The 23,584-nt window shown below is 27.7% G+C and overlaps 1 protein-coding gene across 1 annotated transcript in view; it reads left to right on the top strand.

Annotated features, from left to right (window-relative positions):
- The window catches only part of LOC132931840 (rabankyrin-5), a 39,177-nt gene that overhangs the window by 13,523 nt on the left and 2,070 nt on the right, over nucleotides 1–23,584 (top strand). Inside the window, exons 7-15 of the mRNA XM_060997879.1 lie at nucleotides 19,254–19,648; nucleotides 20,342–20,552; nucleotides 20,634–20,747; nucleotides 20,827–21,046; nucleotides 21,124–21,255; nucleotides 21,327–21,447; nucleotides 21,519–21,692; nucleotides 21,760–21,873; nucleotides 21,944–22,100. Of these exons, the coding sequence (XP_060853862.1) occupies nucleotides 19,254–19,648; nucleotides 20,342–20,552; nucleotides 20,634–20,747; nucleotides 20,827–21,046; nucleotides 21,124–21,255; nucleotides 21,327–21,447; nucleotides 21,519–21,692; nucleotides 21,760–21,873; nucleotides 21,944–22,100 (1,638 nt within the window). The remainder of the gene's footprint in view (nucleotides 1–19,253; nucleotides 19,649–20,341; nucleotides 20,553–20,633; nucleotides 20,748–20,826; nucleotides 21,047–21,123; nucleotides 21,256–21,326; nucleotides 21,448–21,518; nucleotides 21,693–21,759; nucleotides 21,874–21,943; nucleotides 22,101–23,584) is intronic.

Genomic DNA, 23,584 nt, shown 5'->3' with positions numbered 1-23,584 from the left:
TTATACATCTAAGGAATGTTTTGTTTGTGGCTACAGAGAAATTTTATTTAAAAATGTATTTACAAATTTTAAGTGTAAATTTACATTAAATGTTTACGTATCTAAATCAAAATTTGAACGTGTATAGTTTTTTAGTTATTAAAATGTATATATTTATTTATCACAAATCACTTTTTACTCAAATAGTATACAAATCCAAATAAATATAGTCTTTAAGTATGTTTGAAAATTCCTAACATTAGAATTTGAATAAATATATTATTAAAAAAAAAAACAATAATGTAAGTACGCCTGCTTGGTAAATCACTCTATATTTATATACATAAACACAATGTACTATAGTCTATAATGAGTAATGACTGTATCGCAATTTTTATTAGTTTTTTTTTTTAATTCAACGTTGAATATTTAAAACAGGTTTTGTCGTTTTGTCTTTCCGACGGTTACAAGTTATAGGTAATAGACGTATTTATTTTTATAAAGAAGTGGAAAGGGCTCGGTGAATTCTTAAAGCACATTTTAAAAAAAACCTGTTTTACTCGCTCACAGAAAAAAAAAAAAATTAAAATTCTAATAACAATGTTTAAATATATACTTATAATATATAATATTTACTTATAGTAATGCTGTAATTCGTGTATCTAGTTGAAATATTTTAATATTTTCACGTCCACAATATAGTATGTTTTAATATAGTAGCCCTCGGTTAAATTAAAATCATATCATAACTACATACAAGGTCCTACATCTACAACTTTTGTCGTACACTTATACATCATTAATTAAAAACATTTTATAAAATATTCTAGTTTAATTCATACAACAAATAAATGTTATGTACTGCAATTCCAATTTAAAATTTGATATACAAATATGTTTTCTGATCATGCACGGGGTAAATTGATCGAAAAGTGGTCTCCCTGCAATCTGTATGGCCATACGGTTCAATGTACCTTACCTATTTCCATACTATCGTCTATCACAGTATTATATACAAAGATAAAGGAATCTTTTATACCGTTATAATTAATTTTTATACGCATTTAAAACAAGTATCATTTGTATACGAAAAATATAATTGAATATCATTATCATTTATAAAACGCTACACCCGCATGTGTTGTTTCCGTCTTATACATGTAAAACATGGCAAAAGCTGTTTTGCGCGGCATAAAACCATTCAGGTTGTAGTGTTAATTTAGACTCCAAATTGTACTTAAGAACATATCTGTGAAATATCGTTTTTATTTTTTTGATATCACCTGTACGAAAAAATTTCTGATTGTTTTAAAATCCATTATTTTTGAACTTGAATAACTTTTTTTTAGTTAGGTACGATATCTAAAAATATAAACGACATATAAATTCATTTAAATTCATAGCCAAAGTTTTCCTTTTTATATATGTGGTGAAAATTTCGTTTCTTAGTTATTAGTTTATTACTATAGCCACTACTCGGTTCTTTCTCGCGCAAAACAATTTTTGATATGTTTTACATTTGAAAGGCACATGGAGGTTTAGCGTCCTCTTAATTACATTATTCTTATAGCTATACTTTGTAGGTACACGGAATGGATATGTTCACAATTTTTTTTTTTATAAATCAATCCTATGTATTTTTATATAATATACAACGCCACAACGGATAATATCTATTTTAATTTATTTAAATACGACATATTTATTATACTATAATAGTAAAGTCCTCATCGACCTATTATTATTATAGAAAAGTTTAGTACTTATATATAAACATTAAACATGTTCACCGACAACGCGAATGCGTAACAAAGATTTGTGTAATATTAAAAGTTTGTGTGTGATAATAATTTCGTACTACTAAGTGCAAATTTAAATTCATTAAATGTCGAAAATGTCAGTTAAATATTATTGTACAGTTTATTCACGATATCCATTGAAATATTAATGGTTTTAAATTTACATCTATTTGTCAATTGTTGTAATATATAATTGTATTTATTTGTATTCACGTGTATAATATAATAATATACAGACCCGAAGGTAGTATATAGAACTATATTTAGACGGCGGGATTAAATTTTGATGTCATTGTGCGTATAGTATACTGAAGTTGAAAACAAATTGTAATTTTTTTCTCTCGAAAATTAGAAAACTTTAAAAATAAATGCACCGCTATTCGAACCGGATTGCTGCTATTCTATCCATGTCTACTTTCTCCCAAAGAAATGAAAGAACTCTCTGTAGGTTTAATGATCTCGGAGTACCAAAACGAGGTCAAGATTATTCTCAAAGATATTATGTCCTTGCACTCGAGTTGTTCGTCGATATTGAATTGAATAGGAAGAATATTATGTGTATATATACAGCTAGTTTACGTGTGTATCTACTCGTAAATAATATTTATAAATTATATCTGTATACCCAAAACGGTATTTTTTTAGCAATGCCAGCAAATAAACATATTCCAACGGTAATTCTGTTGAACTCGTGCCCCATCGTATACTCTTATCCCATTGTTTACTATTATGTCTTTTATCAAGTATTATACACAGTACAGGGAAATAACCTACGTTTAATTCTCTGTTTTGTGTAAAGGATACCTTTATTTTTTATAGTCGTGGGTATTAATGTATGTTATAATATTTAGTTTTGTTTTTTTATACATTCTCAATCGTATAACGGATTTGAGACAATCAACTATATAGTATTTTGCCATATTGTCTGTCTACTTTTATTTTTCATACCGAGAAATTTACTAATCAATACTGATTCCCTTGTCTTATTTTAATAATACATTTATTCAAATTTTAATTTTTGGAATTAAGTATCTTTAAAGACCATATTTTCAAATTCTTATTTTTTTCATAGTTTTTATGAAGTTAAGTATTATTTTTTGGTGTTACAATAACTACTTATTTCAAATGAGCACCACCAATTTTTTATTGTACCTATATTGTTAAGAATTAGATTATTTTGAAAATATTGTACTTATTTTGTATTCAATGGTTACAAATAATAAAATATTATTAGATTAATGTTAACTACCGTAATATTTTTAAATCGTTTTCTTTTTCATTTCTAATTAAAGTTCTGATTTAAAAAATATAAGTTTATATCATACTTGAGTACTTTGGCTACCTGAAAATATTTTTTTGAAGATTAAAGATCATATTATCTAAAGTTATTGAAAATTCCAAAAATCAGAATCCGAATAAACGCTGCACAATGGTATATAATATCTATCTTTTTCCTTGCGTTTTTTTTATTAATTATGTTTATCATTAATATCTATTAATATTTATATATGTATATAATTTCCCTACCGCCATAATAAATATGGTTCTTAATGTAAGTAAAATATTTTTTTAATTTATTATTTAGTAATCATTAACAATTTAGCCATTTAGGCAAATATTATTATTTTTAGTTTAGACGAATTGTATGAATTATTTAGAAATTAATGAGATAACAGTAAATCAATTTATAATTTTGAAATGTATGTAAATTATATAAGATAAAGTATTCAAAGGTCTAATTATTGCTATTAAAATATAAATATAAGACAAGTTGCATTAAAACAAAAGAATAATATTTTGTTATTATCATTATTACACTCTATGATGATGTAAGTTGGTTATATATGATTTTATAGTTATATATACCTACTAATATATTTGTTTTTCAATTTTATAATATATAAGAATTTTTATATTACAGAGTTGACTTGTCCCCTTATTGCTTTATTGCTTTATGTAATATAATTTATGTCGTTTTTGTTGTTTAATTTAAATTGTCGGGACATTGAAGGTCTATGATTCCAAAGAAAACAATAGCTAGTAATCGTCCATATGTGTATTCATATTAATTAATTTAAACTCTACATGCCTTTACAAACTATGTGATTATGTATCTTATATGTATCAATATGTTTATATAGTTAGCTAACCTAACCTATAGTTGCTCATTTGCATCGATCTGTGTAAAAATGTCTGAAATCCAGAATAATGATCTGTTTAGAATTTATATAATTACCTACATAAAATACTTTTGTTGTTAATTACTTTTAAAAAATTATTTTATGCTCTGCATGTACAATTTGATTTATCTACGTATATTAATGGTATAATAAATAGTTATAAATTATCTATTAATTCAGACGAGACCTAATGCCAACTTATAAAATAGGTAATATTATTTACAACGCTCTGCTATAACGTATTTTACACGAGCAAGTCGAGTTAGAACGATATCTCCTTGGAAAAATTATTTATATAGTATAATAATAGCTCGTTATGATAATTCTATCTTTTATACGTACATATAATTCCTAATTCCTATTATTACTTACAGTGTTTAAGATTCCTTGTAGCTTTTATATTGGTAGTACGTTAAAAACATATAATACTTATGTGTTATGCGTGTATCATATTATTTTCGTACGTGATTTAAAATATATATACACACACACACAAATAGATGACGAGAATAATTTTATAATTTTGTTAATTTAACTAAACTGACCAATATTCTATAGGATTTGCGTAACTGCATAATGACTATAAATGTATCTACAGTGGTGGTGTGAAATTTTTTCACTAACTATCCACTAATTTTTTCTCATATTTTAAACGATTTCTCAATAAAATAACCATAACGTGGGATACCTAATATTTACTTAGGTATACCTAGGTATGTCGTTAGGTGTGACTATGGGAGTATAAATTATAGAGTCTATGATATATAGACTATAGTCTAGCCGTCTAAGTCCTAGAGACTGGAATCATTGGGATACGCATTCTCATTTTTGCATAAAATAGCTATTCACGCCGCCACTGATATGTGTATAAACAAATTACGTTTTATTGTTTAAATATAAACTATATAGTATATATGTATAATGTATATATATAGGACATAGGTACTAATATTTACTATAACATATGTTGATCCATTAAATCGTCGTCTTAACGAACTTTGGGTAGATTGGTTCTGATAAAACTTCGAGGGGGAAGGAATTTAGTGTCATGGTACAATCAATATGCAAAAATAATGATTTTCATTCTTTTACGAAAGATCGTCCAAGCGATTTTATTGTATACATGTTTTTAAAAATTATCTTACGGATTTTATAATACCTATTTACTATTAATAATTACCATAAATAATATTATTTTTTAATATTTACATATTTAACGGAATGAACCAAGTTATCAAATAGGTAAGGAGGATAATAACTACCCCTCAAACAGCTGAAACACTCCGCTTGAGTTGGTCTAGGACTTCGCGCGCGTATCATCGAGTATAGGACAGCTATATTATATCATTAAATATTTTTTTCTTATGTAAAAAACAATTAATTCGGCTCATACCAAATGAAAAACCTTGAAACGTGTAGAACATAATATAGGAATTAGGAAGTCCATTATAATATTTGCGTGATGTGTTGTGTTGAATGTTGATAGCTTGGTATTTCATATAGCTATATATGTATTAATATATAATGTATATACACAGAATCATCAAACATAAATGCTATAGATAACTCAGATCTCTGTATCTTAAGAATATTTATGAATTCGGTTTACTTAAACTATAGACTATGATGGGCCACCAATATCTTTTATTTCCAATATTTTTAACTTATGTATTCTATGTATTTGCAACATATATTTTTAAAGAAAACCCTTTTTTTTAATAATGTGTACCTGGATTGGTTCATTTTATAAATCCATTTTGATGTACTAACTAGTATTCTAATAACAAACTTACTAAATGGGAGTAATTTAAAATTAAAACAATTTGCTTTATTATATTTAAATTAAAATATTTTTAATGCACTTAACCAATTTGACCTGAGTTATTAATAAAAAAATTATTTTTTATTTTTATTATTAGCGATAACTTTTTTTTTCGAAAATTTGGCCTGCATCGTACAAACCAAACCCCCAATTTGAGCTAGCTCTCTTATTTAGTCAAGTTTTGATTTAGAATATATTTATTGATACATTTCATGTTTTGAAATATTGTAAGCCAAATAATAATTAATGGGACATTATAGTTTATTATCACGTTCTGTAGACCCAATTAAAAAATATGCATAAAATACTACATATTTATAGTGTTTCCTGTTTCCGGTTAATACCATAAATAAGAGGTGTTGTAAAGTGTACACCTGGGTAGGCCTGTATATGGAGAAACGCTGTATGTTCCTACGCAATAATGTGTCTAATCTCGATAATAATTTATTATAAGACGACAGCAGCCATTTCAATGGACCCATATGATCACATATTTATTCTGATTCTATCGATATATCAAACTATGTAAATCTATATTTTTTAATAATTGTATACCTTCGATAAATATAACTACTTGTTAATAGTACGAGTGAAAAGTACATATATATAGTACTGGTGTAAAAATCTGGTGTATGTAGATTTGACTAGGTGCCATTTTACAACGAGGATGTTTTTCCCCGGTGGACGATAGTGAAATTTGAAAGCTTACAGTATTTTTACTTTGACCAAGAGTGTATTAATTGATAAATGACATGATGTATATTGTATAATAGCTACAATAATTTGCATTTATATATATATATTGTTCGTGATATACAGTCGTCCATAAATTAATACTTAGGTTAACTTAATGTGTTTTTAAATATTATTTAAACTATACAATTTATACAACTATATAACTATAAAAATGTATAGTTAAAAAAAAAGCCATTTGTTAACCATAATTTCAAGTCAATTCTCCCATGGAGAAGACACTTCTACATACTCTTTATTGTAACAGTTTTTATTATTATTCTAGCAACTTATTTTTTGATTAGACGATTGGGATGATTTTGGATTGAACAGCAGTATCTATAGTGTATATCAACTTATGGTTGTTAATTCGAATATGGATGTTTATATATTAGAATGAATGGTTTAGTTTGTGACAAAGTAAGAGGCATTCGTAATTTAATAGAGAGTTTTGAATTGTAAAGTTTGACTTCGTGAATCTTAATTTTAAGTCTACGAACACGTTAGTTAATAGGTGAGATACTTAGTGATAGGAGATTAATATTTGTCGGCAGGCACTAAGCAGTTAGCAGTATCACCCGGCTATGTATAGTTAAGATTAAAATATTTAAGTAGATTATCGCTTATTTGTCTAATTACTTCGAACTACGGTTGCTATCCTCAGTTAAATATATTTTTTTTTTGTGGTCATGTGGGCCCCTAGTTTTGTGATGTTTTTATTGTCGTCATGTTGACGATGTTGTGAGAATTCATCTGCAAAATTATTGTTTGTTTATAAATTTGAATACTTATTTCAACAGCAATTGTTAATTAATCAGATGAAAATTAGATTTATTATTGGTATATATACCTACTATCACTTAAAATACAACAGCCATGTATTATGATCAAGATAAAGTTTATCTAGTGGAAAAAACAGGTACCAACATACTGATATTGCTGGGTTGTTTTTAAATAATATCAGATCTCAGTCCGCAGTCGACGATGATAAATGATTGTCCTATTTAAGCGCGCCAAATTTTTTTTTGTTTACTCCGCGTTCCTCTATACATACAACGCATACAGGTGTATGCATACGGCATACACCCATACTGTTTGTTAAGTTAGTAAAATAAAATGTAAATATTTATATGCAAATATATAAAACGCTTATTACTCTTTAAACATAACGGGGATGGGGATTTATTCCCAATCCAAAGAGTCCTGATGCTGTAATGGGTGCAGTAATCCGAAAAAATCGTCTCACAGCTGTGTTTCGGTCAGTCTCTTCTATCGCGTCGAGTAAACGAAACCATTGACACCATTGTCATTCCACATATAGAATCTAACGAAGCTGGACTAGCCTAAAGCGATAGTTACGATTTCGAACTAGTTGTTTGATGCCTATTCCCTGTAGACATAGGATATGATTATATTATAATGTTATAAGTATATATTATATAATTTATTATAATATTATAAATAGTTGTGACGTCGTACTATCGAAAACGATCAGTCGATTATGGTACGAATCATATTATATTACTCTCCGATACAACTGATTTTATGTGTATGTATGTATAATGCGTAAACAGTGCAGGAGGTACCAAGGCCAATGACAGAAAACGCCTAGTATAGAACACACGAATAGTTTGTTTTTAAGTGTTTTATATTATTAATATATAATTATTCGTGATTTACATATAAAATTAGTATTATATATATGCATAGTTTGGCGTTTTTTGATCGGTATTTATATATTATATGAGTTAAGTATTCTAATAATAGTAAGATTTTTGTTTTACATTATATTATTATAAATACGGTCTACCTGTTATTGATATCTGCTGCAGCTGTATTATAACGTAATACGTTTTCCGCACAGTTGTCATATAATAGCGTGTATATCTAACTTTTTTTATTAAATAATTTTTTTACCTGTTTTCTTTGTTCGATTTGAATTTTCTCCACGGTTAGCATGATTTTGCGTACGTTAGTTATATTATTATACACACCTCATCACTACGCGTATACATGATAATAACATAAAATGTATACGCATTTTTATCGGACTGTTTTCCGCACCGGCCGAGACTTGCGATTACGTAAATTTTTTGATCTCGCAATATTTCCAATTCGCCATTCCGTATTATAATATGTACGTGTTCGTTCAGATAGTTACACATTATGCTGCAATGTTTTAAGTGTGTCTTTTCAAAAAAATATTCCCATTAGGTTTATTATTATATTTGCGGCGTATAAATCAAATATAAATCGTTTCTGTTTGTTCTCTATAAACCGTCGTGATGTGCAGATGATAACAATATAATAATATTATGATATGTAGAAAACGTCACTTGCTTATTTCAACAATAATTATAATCGTATACTATAACACTACGATCGTATTCGCATCGCTGTCGATTTTTTTTTTTTTTTTGTAAACGCGCATAATATCATCTTTTGGTCTACAGACTGGTTCATAATTTTCAAACAAAGACTGTCTTATAACGAGTCGAGCGACTAGTCCACGTGCCTCATTTGAGATGAGAGACTTGCAGACAAATTGTACCACTCTAAGAAATATATAATATGAAAAGTCGAAAATTCTTCGTATATAATCCTTATAATTCATTATGAACATTTTTTTATACGATCTCGTATCTACTATTCCCGCTGTCTTCCTAAATGTTATTAGTATAGTTATTAAATAAATTAGCTATATAATCTTTCATCAAACAAAAATGTCTTATAGGTAAAATTCTATAATTAGACGGAAACATGGTTTATTCATATTGCTAGTGCTTTCCGTAATGTAGAATTGACGCTTTTGACAACTCTAGACTTCTAGACGGTCTTCTAGTGCTTTGATGGTATTTTGTACTTATAGTCGAGTCACGAGTGGAAAATTTGTTCGTTTTCTCCTCTTTACCGAAAGTTGACTCGTCATTTTACCCGTATCTGTATATATATTACAAATATTGTGGTTATATACTATTGTATTAGGTATATTATATTAACGAAGTTTTGTGTGTTTAAAATAAAACATTAAATGTAAAACGGCGTGACGCCTACAACGCGCACCGATCCGGACCACGCGTAGAAAACATCCGTTTTGTCGGTCATCCCCCACTATGCAGTGCTGGCCCACTACGCTTTTTATATGTTTTTCTTTTGTCATCGTCATTTTATAGTAATTTTATATATTATACATGACGTACAATAGTAATAGTACATTACTACGCGTATAATTATTGTATATTATATAGGTTAAACGGCGATTTTTCCATCGCGTGTTCCGACAAATATTTTTATGTAGTGTCTAATATATTATACTTTCGTTGCCGTTGTTATTCTCCGGCCAGGCAATAATATAGTATAAAAATATTGCAATCATCGCTTTCATGTACCGACCGCTGGAACTCACGTCGGAAATGCACATGAAGTGCATTCTAACGCTGACGTCCTTGTAGTCTTTTTTTAGGTGTATTCACTGTATTATCATATTTAATACATCATATCTCTTATTATTATTGTTGTCGTCTTTTAATTGTATTATTTTGACGTACACACACGCGTCCCCCAATGTCACTCGTCGTCGTCGTTAAAAAACGATGATTGTGAATTATTTATTTGATTATTGTATCATTTATTCACTCATTTTATATTTCATCATTTGTTGTAAATTGTAATAAAATAAATGAAAAGAGGAAAAATACTAAACTATTTCGAGGTTACGATCGTGAATTATTATATTATATAGAATTGATAATTTTACACTTATCAGCCACAGTATTTCGCTTATCGTTCATACCATAAGATGATGTTATGTAAAAAAAAAATTATGTTGATTGTGCATGTTTACTGTCGTTGAACCCAGCCGCGAAATAATAATCGTTAAATTCGATTGTTTTTTTCAACGCGAAGGGGTCATCAATGCAGACTATTTTATAATAATAATATCATAATAATTTTACTATAATAATTTACTGCGCGTTCACCTATAATAACATAACAATCGAAATATCGTCCGTGCTTATAGGTTTTTTATATGCCTAGTCATTATTGTTAATATATAGTATATTTTGAGATCGTGCGTGGTTACCACCTGTTGTGAGCCCGGGCATGTTGTTTTATTTTCAAGTTAAGACCTCTCACCGAGAGTCATATCTAAGATAATATAATATTACAATATGACGATTATGTACGAATATTATCGTTGTATTTATGTTAGAAAATTCGCGAGACGGCAAATGGAAATTCGATCTTCTAAAGTTTTCGTGTTCTTCGTTTATACTCTTGAAAAATCACGTACCGTTCAATATAATATTATTATAACCACTGGCATGTATAAAATTTGTTTTCGTTTTGAATTTTTGTCGTCGTCGAATCGTACATTTGGCACGCGCGTTGAAATGCGTCGATTTACTATACACTGTTGTCGTGTTAGTTCAGCGTAATGTCTACCTATAAATTATAATACAAACTGCGGTGTAACATCACCTCATATAATATGTATACAGCAATGATTTTATTGTTGCAGACCAGCCATGATCTTGTACAGAGATATTAAGTGAATACGATTACTGATTTATTTTTTTTAAACAGGCAGGTTCTATAAGACGTTTAAAATTGTTTGTCTTGCTCGAAATGTTATTTAGTTGTATATACTATGTGTAAAGGGAAATCGTGTATATTCGTGGTCTGGGCTCATTATAAAATACTTAGCTGGACAAAAAACGACGTGAATCATTTTCTCGGCCATATTGTTGTGCATTAAAGGCTAAATCTATTTTATGGTTTCTTCTTCGTTTTCACCGGATCGATGTATATGTGAATATGTAAGAGTGTTATAACATGCAATAGTATATGCTCCTTTCCATGATTGTCGTACAGTGGCGGATCATGGTTATTATACTGGACCGTTTGCAAAACAAATCATTTTTTATAAACTATTAGAACATTGCTTAATGCAGCGTGCCGACGATAAAGTTATTTTCCGAATTCGCGCAGTCGACCAATTGTTCATAATTATTTGAATCTTATCTTACCGGCCAATGATACGCGACAGTGATTTTTTAGGTTTTGTTATATTTTTAATTGGTGAGATGACCTATATTGTGATTTTAACTTTAAATATTCTTCCGTGAAACAAAATGATTGTCTGAAAAGTGAAAATCGATTTCCGTAGTTCAAAAAAATAGCAATTTCTCCAAGTACTGCAGGGTGAAATGTACATATATTGCCGTATTGATGAAACTCGTAAATTATTATACTACAGTATTCATAATTCATAATATAATATACAGAATGATTCTTTTAAAGGTAAACTCTTATTTTCTGAAAATGTTTTAACGGTTTTGGAAATATTTTTTTAAATGATAATTTAAAGTCATTATAAAACAAAAGTATTTACTATTTTAAATTATTTTACTTTTTGAACGACGGCACACATTTTTAATTTCTTATTATGTATAGCAGAATAATTTTCCAAGAATTAATATATGTATTGAAATTCTTAGTAAAATATTCTGCATTGAAATTAAATATGTATGCTGTAATTCAAAATAATTAAAAATGATAAAGAAAAAATAAAATGTAAGTCTGAAATCTGAATTATCTGAAAAAATTGCCTGTAAATGTTATACTTTTTCAAACACTAAGTGTTTGCCTTTAAAAAAAACCATCTTGTATATATTTTATAATTACATAATGCAGTAAATTTTTCTTATGTCAAATCTCAAAGGGATCAGAAAATCGAGTTTTTATCAAATGTTCTATAAAAATAATACAATTATAATAAAATATTCAATAAAACATTTTTTTTTTAAATCTGTCATTAAAATTTATTTTTTATTAGTTCTGCTATGATGCTTTTCAAATTGCAAAAAAAAACGCAACCTTCAATCTTCCTTACCTGTATAGTGTATACTGTTAGTCTCAACAAAATATTTTTAAAGCGTGTTTAGCTTATTGAATTGTAACTACTGTGACTTATTTCTCATTTTGTAGTTCGTCTTCGTTCTGGCTGAGATTTTCGATAAAATTTCCTTATTTATTCATGTTCTTATCGCAATAAAAATAATATTTCTGTACTTGAGATAACGTAAAACGATTCATTACATATCGAGTTATAACGCTATTGATTATAATGATAGTTTCAAGGGGATTTAAATTCAGTTGGAGATAACAAAAGATTCGAGATAAGCGCCGTTCGACTTATCAAGAATTCACTGTAATATGGTTTTGAATTAAAAAATCAGTTATAGAATATGATAAACGAAGATCACACTTACCTATAATATATATATACTATACTATACATAGGTTGTTGTCGCTTCAACGTTTATAATTATCTATTATAATTTATAACATACTATATACATTTACAAAATCGACTATAGGGCCCATATATTGTGAATGAAAATAATGTGTATGACAATGTAAACGGTTCTGAAACAGGATGCTGTTCAATGAGGATCTAATTTGTAACGTGATGTATCTCGCGGCGTGTTTTGGATCACATGACATAATATTATGTTTCTTGGGGGTGTGACGTAATATGTGCAGTACCAAATAGCTGATATAGGTACTATAACTATACATGTGATTATTTTTTGGACGAATAAACGCGTCGCTTATTTTTTGTCCGTTATTTTATATTTTTGGAAAGAAAAATGGATTATTTAAGTTTATATAATTCGCACATATATACTATAAATTTATAAATATGAGCTTGAGCTTATATTTATCATAAAGATACTTGATTGGATCAAAAAACGATTACGTTTGCTCTTCTGAACTGTAAATCTGTAGTTATTAGCAATTACTAAAAATAAACAATTTCGACGTTTGATTAAATTATAAAGATGTTTTCAAAAAATCAGCATATATATATATATATTATAGTATATTACTATATAGAGTCTATATTATATACATAATTTTTTCTCTCGTAATTTGAAGATTGCATTTAGGCGTATTGTACATTAATATATACTCACTTTTTGATAGAATTTTAAAACATAAGACGTAAATTCGTGTCTGTTATTGTTAATGCGTTTTTTGGTATATCTTTCCTCTAAATATAGTAAAATACACTTTTTTGCTTGTATACATTTTAATCTCAACAGTTGTTATAATAATATACATTTGTACAGGTAAATTTTAATTCTTCTAAAATATTGTAAATTTCCTTAAAAACATATTATTAATGTATTACACTTACGTAAATTCGCCTAAAAACATTTTGCTACCGTATTTCCTTAAAAAAAATATTGTAAGTATTACACTATTTACACTTCTGTGAATATTAACTGAATTAACTGTAAAATGTTAAGTTTATAAAATTCAACTTGCATACTTTATGCCTTAAAATTAAGAGGCTGTCATACACAATAACATATTAAGGCGTTTTATGTAGGCAATTTTAATGACATTTTGATAAAAATTTATGGGAAAATTTAGTTTTAAATTTCAAATAATATGTTCAAATATTATAAATAATTCTTGTAATTAACTTACAAGTGCAGTTTGCGTTCTTCTACTCTCATAATCATTGTTGGTTGTTGTGTAACAACAAGTATATTAATGTAAAAACGGTTAGGTACTTATTTAAATTTTATACAAATATAAAAATAAAAATTATATAAGTTTTAATAATTTTTATAACTAAGGCTATTGACTAGGTCTAAGGACTTTATGCCCTTAAAAAACTTAAAATATGCATTTATTTATTCCTTAAAAACCGAAATATTTTGACAACGCTATATATTAGAAAAATATTTGTATTGGTAATATAATTAATTTAATTTGTAATATATATATAATAAGTACGTTCTACAAAAATTAAATACATTTATTAAGTCTATGTAAAACTACATTTTTTTCTTTAGACTTCAGCTCTTTTCAAGCTTATTTGAAAAAATACGAAGATTCTTTTTATCGATTTTATATCTATTTTTCTTTGATTAATTTTCGATTATAAATAGTCGCGCGGATGTGTAAAATATGATTCTAATTTCTTTGAATATTCTTTTAGGTATAGTTATAGTAGTTTTTTTTTTACCAATTTAAATAAAATTAATTATTAATTTAAAAATATATGTAATATATGCAGTAATACGTGAAAAAAAATAAGATATGCAACAAAAAAATTGCCTTGGACTTCTGATATTATGAAATAGATTTCTATATAATCAAGCTATACTTGAACGGACATTAGAAAATATGAAAACTCCTATAGGTCCCTATTATAACTTTTTATATATTTTAATTAAATCTTATAAATAAAACTACAATCGTATCTTCTATATCATGCATAGATTTGATTTAATTATGAGTTATGACTGTAATGAACTATTTTTTTTTGTGCTAAACTGTTTTTTCAAATAAATTATGGGTGTGTCGTCATAATACGTATGTTATATTATGATAAATTATAATAAATATGTACTTCCTGTGACGATAAGAATATAAAATCTTCATAGGTGGTGTACATTTTATAATCATATGGTATTTTAATGTTGTGACTTTATCAATTTTATTTTTTTAAATTTTAATTATAATGAGATATGCAAATCCAATTCAATTAAATGAGCATTATGTTTTGGTGATAAGTATTGACGTATTATTTTTATATAATTAAAATTTTTCAAATGTACAAATAATATATATTGTAAAAATAATAATAAATATGTATTGTCTCTGGGGAAAAATTTTAGGAAAGTGAATAGATTTTTTTTTATATTTTAAATTAAATTATCGATATAATTGTTCGTTTTACCTAATTCAGATCAACGAATAATAATTTTTTAAATGCAGTTTTATCGAATTTAAAGTATAAAATAAAAAAATACATTATAAAACACGCCAATGTTTTTGATCGTAGTGTACATAATATGTGTATAGTTGAATGTTATCTATGAGATCCACGGTAATCGATTTGTTTTAAATGCGCAACTTTAATTTTACCGCATTTGATTACAAAATCGAAATATTTATTATCTTGATTTAATCTGAAATTATTTATTTTATAATATATATTATATACCGTGAAACCTCTGTATAACGGACATTCACGGTCGGTGAAGTTTAACCGCTATTCAGAAGTGGTACATTTTTGAAATTCATAAAAAGTAAATTTTTATATGAAAAAATATACACTAGGTATGTTAAATTTAATTATAATGTTTTAACAATTGACAAATTAGTAAAATAAAATATAAACGAATATCACTGTTAATGTTTAAAATATAATATCAATAAAATACCCAGTTTTCTTTTAAAGAAATCAAAAGACAAAAAAGATGGGAAAGTGTTAAGTGAACCATTGTAATGGATGTGTTGTGAAATTCATTATTATATCATTTTATATGAAATTGAAATGAACAACTTATAAAGAAACTTATATTACATTTTCAAGTATCCTGAGCCAAAAAAAGTATTATCAACATCTATAGAAAAAAAATATTGAAAATCCCAAATGTCTATAATATGTAAATAATGTAAATAGCTAAAAAAGAAAATATTTATAAAATTATTTCATATATATTTGTGAAATGTTAACATAAATAATTTGTGAAAATTTTAATTAATAATTAATAATTATTCATTTTTGAGTACAATTAAAAAAAAAAAAAATCGATTTTGTAAAACACTGGTTTTGCATAAAAATTCACATTATTCCTATTTTTTTTTTATAATTATATTGAAAAGTAATGAAAATGTCCCCCAGTCCCAAGAAATCGTCTGCTATTGGAAGGTATCCGTAGGAGAGGTTTCACTGTATATAATATACATATATACGATATAATATTTCCACATGCACGTTAAAGATGAATTATACTCGTATAGTTGAGTAGTAAATATAATTATCTCGACAAATATTCGGAACGAGATGTTATATATATATTGTATTTTATTAAATTAGGTTAGGTTAGGATTTTCAATGCATTTACTTATAATTATAAACTTTCTATGATGCTTTTCTATGGTCCGTTGATCGTTATTGTGCTACTTATAATTATACAGAAGGGGTGTGGTATCCCGCAAAATTGTTCAGCATTCCACCTCACTCATCTAAAATTACATTATCTAAATGCTTGCCTATTTGTTCTTTCTTTTTCAGATTCTTTACAATTTATAAATAAAATCGCTGTTTAAAAAAATCAATTTTGTTGATTGTGTTTAAAACATTATGTAGGTAAATCGTTAAAACAGTAGCGTTTATCCTAAATGTGTCGTCAACAAGTTTTTTAGAAAAATCACTTTTCGAAATATAATGAATATTAACAACGCTGTTATAAAATTATCACGTTGTATAAAAATTAATTGATGAAATATAATATATTATGATTCGTCCAATGAGTTCGCTATGAGAAACTCATGTATTGTATATTATATTATACATGATTTGCGTTCGATTGCATGAGTCATTTACTCATTTATAGTATATATAGCTCATCCCCTATTTTTGTTCAATAATTTAGTTATTCAAAATATAGTTTCTTGAAATTTTTTTGTACTACTTTATTTACTTAATATTAATAGAATGACACGTGAAAGCAAAGTTCTATTTTTAAAATGAGAACTCACTTTTTCATTTCTAAATTGAATAATTTTTTGAAAATATTGACAAAATCGTTTATTCTAAAATTAAATAGATAGGTAAACGACTACAAAATAGATATTTATTATAGCTTGATATAATTTTAAGTTGAAATTTAGTCAAGGTTAAATGACAAATTGTCTAATAAAACCTTTTATCAACCTTACATCCTGCTTTATACTAATACGAGAACTAAATCAATTCTTTAAATAAAATAATTATTAAATAAAAAAAAAATTAATCTTTCTATATCATTTAATAATATTAATAAAGTTATTGATATATGTTTTATTTAACCAATTCAATGGAATCAAAACCGCTTATTTAAAATTAAGTTTATAATTTCTCTTTCTTTTTTTATCTCACTAATTATATTGTAGCTGTTTTATTTGTTGATGTTTATTTAAATTTGTAAATAATTTTAGAACTAAAAATTAAGATAAAACCATATAATTATTATAATTTGGGTGCAACGAGACAATTTTTTTTTTTTTTGTCATTTATTAAATAAAGTCTTCACTAATCGTAATGACGAGTTACGACCCCCATCATAAATATTACTAACTATAGTATTTTACTAATCTAACCCCGGAATGAATAAAGCAGCGAACTATATAGTTGTTTTTGGCACTATTATACGATTTCGAAGGTCGAATAAAAAACATAAACTGATGTAAAAAATAAAATCAACGAGTCTATTAGTGTATAAACTTGTCATTTGAGTATTTTTTTTTATATAACCGTGTGTATGTTATAGTATACCTATAATATATTATTATTATTTTACAACAAACGATATCTGTTTTAAAACAAAACAGTATTTCATCGTGACATCGTTTCGTTATTGACTTGGCGCAGACGTGTTTAAGTAGGTGCGCGTATTTAGAAATGTATATTATTATTGCATCGTAATTATTGCGATGACGTACAATATAAATACTGTAGGTACTGTAATATTATTCACCCGATGTATACAGTATACATAATATACATGCATATCTACATATATAATATATATGTATATACATTATACACTATACAGTGTAAAGTTGCAATTCTATTCAGTATACCGTGAGATGTGTTTACGCTGTCGCGCGTTTTGTTTTTGAAAAATCATTGAACGATATTATGTTCGGACGATCTGTTTGTATATATTTCGGTATTGTCTTTCTATAATAGTGGCGCGAATATGAACAATACATTTTAGATGTGGAGGGTGAACTTAGTCTTAAGCTTCCTTAGCAGTGCTGTCAACAGATTTCAAGTCCGCGGGATTAACATTTTATGGCACAAAAAAGTCATAGTCGCCCACTGTTACGATAAATGTTAAACAAATCGAATTAATAATATTATTATAATTTTTTTCAACATTATATTTAACAGAAAAGTGTATTCCTAATAAACACACCTTACCACGCACACTGAACATGTTAATTGTAGCTCAGAGTGCAGATTTGTACAACTTCCCATGATGTCGTCCTATGACTTCAATATTTTTTTCCTAGCGGCACTTGACTATTCTCTTTCAACCTCGTCCCCAACATATTCGCGCCATCGTTTTTATATCGCTTATAATTATGTATTACACACATGTATATATATATACTGAATGATCTATTTAACATAAGACACTTATAATTTCAAAAACGTTAATAGTTTTTGAAAATATTTAAATTTAATTTACATTGTGTGTCGTATAAATTAAACATTTTTCTAAAAAAAATTATGACAACATGCATTTTTAACTCCATATTCCAAGCAAAATTTTTTTGAAATACTTCTATACACGAATTTTGAGCTTTTAGTTTATGAGTCATGTAAGTTATATTTTAGTATAATAAGTATTTAAAGTATAGTTAAATATAGTTGATTTTAATTTTTAAAGTCTATTATAACTAATAAACTATACTTGTCTCATATTTGATTTTTATAAATCGAAATATTCCGAATAATATTCTGCGTTGGAATATGAAATTTAAAACGTAACGTGTTTTTATTCAAAAAAATGAAAACATTAAAGAATATTAAAAATTAATTTTTTTTCAAAAACGTTTGCGTTTTCGTAGGTAATAAGTTTTTTACGTTGAATGGATCACCGCACATGATTTCGACTCATACGATATAATAATAACTTTTTATTGTTTTCGTTGTAGTTGAGCGTCAAGATCAACGAGCGGGACAACAAAGGCGAGTTGGCGCTGGACCTGGCGCTACGCGACCACCAGACTAGTATCGCGGAGATGCTGTGCGAGAACGAGGCGGACCCAGATGCGCGCGACCGGACCGGACACACTTTGCTCCACTTGGCCGTGCAAAGGGGTGACTCGTACGCGGCCAACTTCCTGTTGGAGCACGGCGCATCCGTAAGTTCGGTAACGCCGGATCAAGGCGACACGGCGCTGCACTTGATCGCCAGCTCGACGCCGCAACATTACGGAACGCCAGACGAACCGACGACAGCCGTCGCCGCCGCCGCTGCCATGACGGCCGTAGCCCGGTCGCTACTCGACTCTGGTCTGGATCCAAACCTGCCCAACAGTCAGGGATTGTGAGTGTACCCAGTTTTGTAGTAACCTATTGTAATAGAATGTGCAATGCATATACTTATATTTGATTTCTTTTTTTCAAATGAGATCAGTTGTCCCCTTTTTTTAACAAATATAGATTTCATGAATATCATTATATAAAAAAACCTTTTTAATATAATATCTATATTTAAATGAATATGTGTCTATACTATTTTTTTTTTTATATACATTTGCATTTCATTGATTTTCAATAAATTCATATATTTTTTATAAACCTGATTTTGTGCATAATATTTGAGAAACTACTTTTGCACTTCATACTTGTACATGTTAAAATTAGTTAAAAATTATATTTTTAGTTTATGTATATAGTTTAAAATACAATTTATTTAATTATCGGCCGTTTTCACTTTTCTATTATATAATACTGTTTCTGGTTACAGTCGTCTACAACTGAATATTGATTTAAAAAATTATTATTTATTAATAAAAAAATGTGTTACGCTTTGAAATATTTGACGATTTTATGTAAGATACATTTTTTATATTTCGTGTCTGGAAAGTAGAAATTATTAAAAAAAAAAAATTGGGGTGAGAGACTATAGCCTTCCCAAGCACCCTTCGATCATCGTCTATGATGAATCATATACGACATTCGATATCTGTAGCACGTGTCCAATTATCACGTCATTGATTTTCATATTTTGTTTCAGCACGCCTTTACATTTGGCCGTCTTGGTGCACAACGACGACATACTCACGCTCTTGTTGGACGAACACACCCGGTCGGGCAAGATTGATTTGAACGCTCAGACGGTCGACGACCACACACCGCTGTACTATGCGCTGATCAACACTCTCAAGCTTGACACCGACGACAGCTTCGCCAACCGTTTGGTGACCGCAGGAGCTAATCCCAATCCCGTAAGTAGTTGTCATGTCGCCGTATTCTCGACATGAGAAATTAAACATATATTATATTCGTTTCCCTCATTTATTATTTAGATTTACAAGAAGACGTCTAATTCTATGTTACACATCGTCTCCGATGAGAGCCTCGAAGAAGCAGCTCTCTTCATTACGGCTCGTTGCAATAACATAAACTACACAAATAAACTAGTAATGAAATTAATTTTTTTTTTTATTATTGTATTTTCATGTTATGTGTTAAAAACATTCGATTGTGTTATGCTTTTAGGGAGAAAGCGCGTTACATATCGCATGCAAAAGAGGACTATCACGTCTCGTTAGACGTTTACTCGAGTTTCGTGCAAACCCGAACCTACAAACATTACCACCCGATGGTGTTTTATTGAGCACGGATGATGGTCTTCAGACTTCGTATAGACTTTCGCCATTACATATGGCCATAATTAACAAACAGGAAGGTGCCGTTAACGCCATGTTACACCACCACAGTGAGTTAATCGTTTTTTTTTTTTTTTTTTTTCATCCCCTGAATACAACGCATTATCAAATATGGCTTAAATTTTAGATACTATCACTGCTGAACCCAAAGATGGATTGTCCGCGGTCAATTTGAATCTACGCGATTCACTAGGAGATACACCCTTATCGCTGGCATTAAAGTCTGATATGCAACACATTGTGCCCGATCTCATTGCTGGTAAGCTTAATGCACATTACATTTTGTACATTCACTATTCAGTCATTATTATAACTATCATTGCATAACAGGTGGTGCTGATATCGACATGAGAAATGGTGAAGGAATGACACTTTTGCATCAAGCAATATTGAAGGGTGATGAAAAAACTGCTTTATATTTAGTGAAGCAAGGATCAAACTTTGATGCTAAGTAAGTCAAGTATTATACTTTATAATATAAATACTATGGTAAGATTATTAATTACATAATCATTATTGTAGAACTCAAGATGATCAAACCCCATTGGAACTAGCCACGATAAATGGCCAAAATATTGTGGTTGAAGAATTATGCAAGCGCGGTGTTGATATGGCAGTCCCATCATCAAGTGGTGATCCTATACTATGGCTTGCTTTGACTTCCAACCAAGAAGATATTGCTTCTACACTTGTTAAGTAAGTCATTTAGTATTTGATAATCGAATTTGAACATAATTATATGTAACATTCTTATTGGTTTAAGGTATGGTGTTGACACAGACTCGTGGAGTGAAGGTCCAGAGGGATGTCTACAAACCCTTCTACATCGGGCAATTGATGAAAATTCTGAAAGTGCTGCTCGTTTTCTTATTCGAAGGTAAAATCATATTATAATTTTGTGTTAATTTATAATTTACAATATTGATATATTTTTCAAATTTGTACAGTGGCTGTGATATTAACAGTCCGCGTAAGCCTGGACCAGGGGGTCGTGGTGGAGATGAGTCTAAGGATCAATCATCTCCATTACATTTATGCTGTCAATGGAGCCTGCAAAGTGTAGTTCAAACATTGTTAGAACATGGAGCTAATGTCAATGCTTGGGTAAATAATAAATGCATTACTGAAATAGTAGTTTATAAATCAAACAATTGATATTTACACGAGAATAAAGTAAATCTCAACTATTATTGTTATAATTTAGAAATTCAAACTTTCTACAAATCTAAAATTCAAACAACTTGATTTATATTTCATTCTCATTGAAATATTCTTTACACTCAATTGTTTTTTTTTATAATGAAACTGAAATTCCTTGTATAAATTTAAATTAATATTTTTATTATATATGTATAATTATAAATATATTATACATAATACTAAAAATGAACAATATAATTTTTAATTGTATGTCTGATTTAATTTAATTTACATATTTTTGCACATTGTAACTTAATAAGAAGTATTTAGGCTTAGTCCAAGTAATTCAATTAAAATAAAAAATATAACAATTCTAAAATATAAAATATGTTGGGGGACTATACCGACATTTCAAATATTTTTTACATCAAAAATATATTTTTAATAAATTAAAAGCATAATATATAGATGAATTATATTTTTATTATAAACAAATTCATTTTAACTAAAAATGTAAAAAATACATTATATTTTTCAACATTTAAAATGTGTCTATATTGGTACATGTGCATCATTCTTAATCAAATAATAAAATATAGTATAAACAAATAACTCAATTTTTTTTTTTTACTTTTTTGTATTATACATTTATTTGTTAAACGTTTATTTTACCAAAGTTAATTTATAATTATTAATTTACCAGTGCTAAATACTAAAAAGCATTTAAGCATTATTTAAGAGGATGTCTGCGCACTATTTTTTTTCTCTCTCTGACCCACGCACAAAATAGCAAATTTTATGTTCACAATAATGACTAACCATATTAATTTCTCAAATTAGAGGAAATGACCTCTTATAAAATTTAGAGTTAACAACATTATCTAGGACATCTCATAAGCGTTTTATCATATTTTAATCTTTAAGCTAGTTATGAGTATTTTAAAATTGTAAATTTTATACATCTTAAAATTAAAATATAGTAAAATGCTTATGAGATACCATAGATAATGTTTTTAACTTTTAATTTTATAATAGGTCATTTCACTCTAATTTGAGAAATTAATATGGTTACACTGGTTATGTCATTATTGTGAACGTAAAATTTGCTATGTTGCGCATAGTTAGAGAAAAATAACAAATACTACACTGACATCCTTTTAAGCTAATAATTAATGATATTACTGTATTATATTATAGAATATACTGTTTTTGATATTTAATAAATGAAGAAACATATTTTATGATTTAAACTAAATGTATTAAGTTTTAGTTTTTACTTAGTACTTTTCAAATTTTTTTAAGCTTTTTATTTACAGTTACAAATTAATTTGTGTAATTACTAATTTAAATTTAACATTAAAATTGTAAAACAATTATGATTTCCAGTTTTTGTAGTTCTTTAGATTTAACTAAGGATTCTACGTTAAATTTAAATAATAGGGTAAATT

Source organism: Rhopalosiphum padi, chromosome 1, assembly GCF_020882245.1.
Source record: "Rhopalosiphum padi isolate XX-2018 chromosome 1, ASM2088224v1, whole genome shotgun sequence".
Lineage (NCBI taxonomy): Eukaryota > Metazoa > Arthropoda > Insecta > Hemiptera > Aphididae > Rhopalosiphum > Rhopalosiphum padi.
Note: the sequence above shows the minus strand (reverse complement) of the source record. Positions and strands in the feature narration are given on the sequence as shown.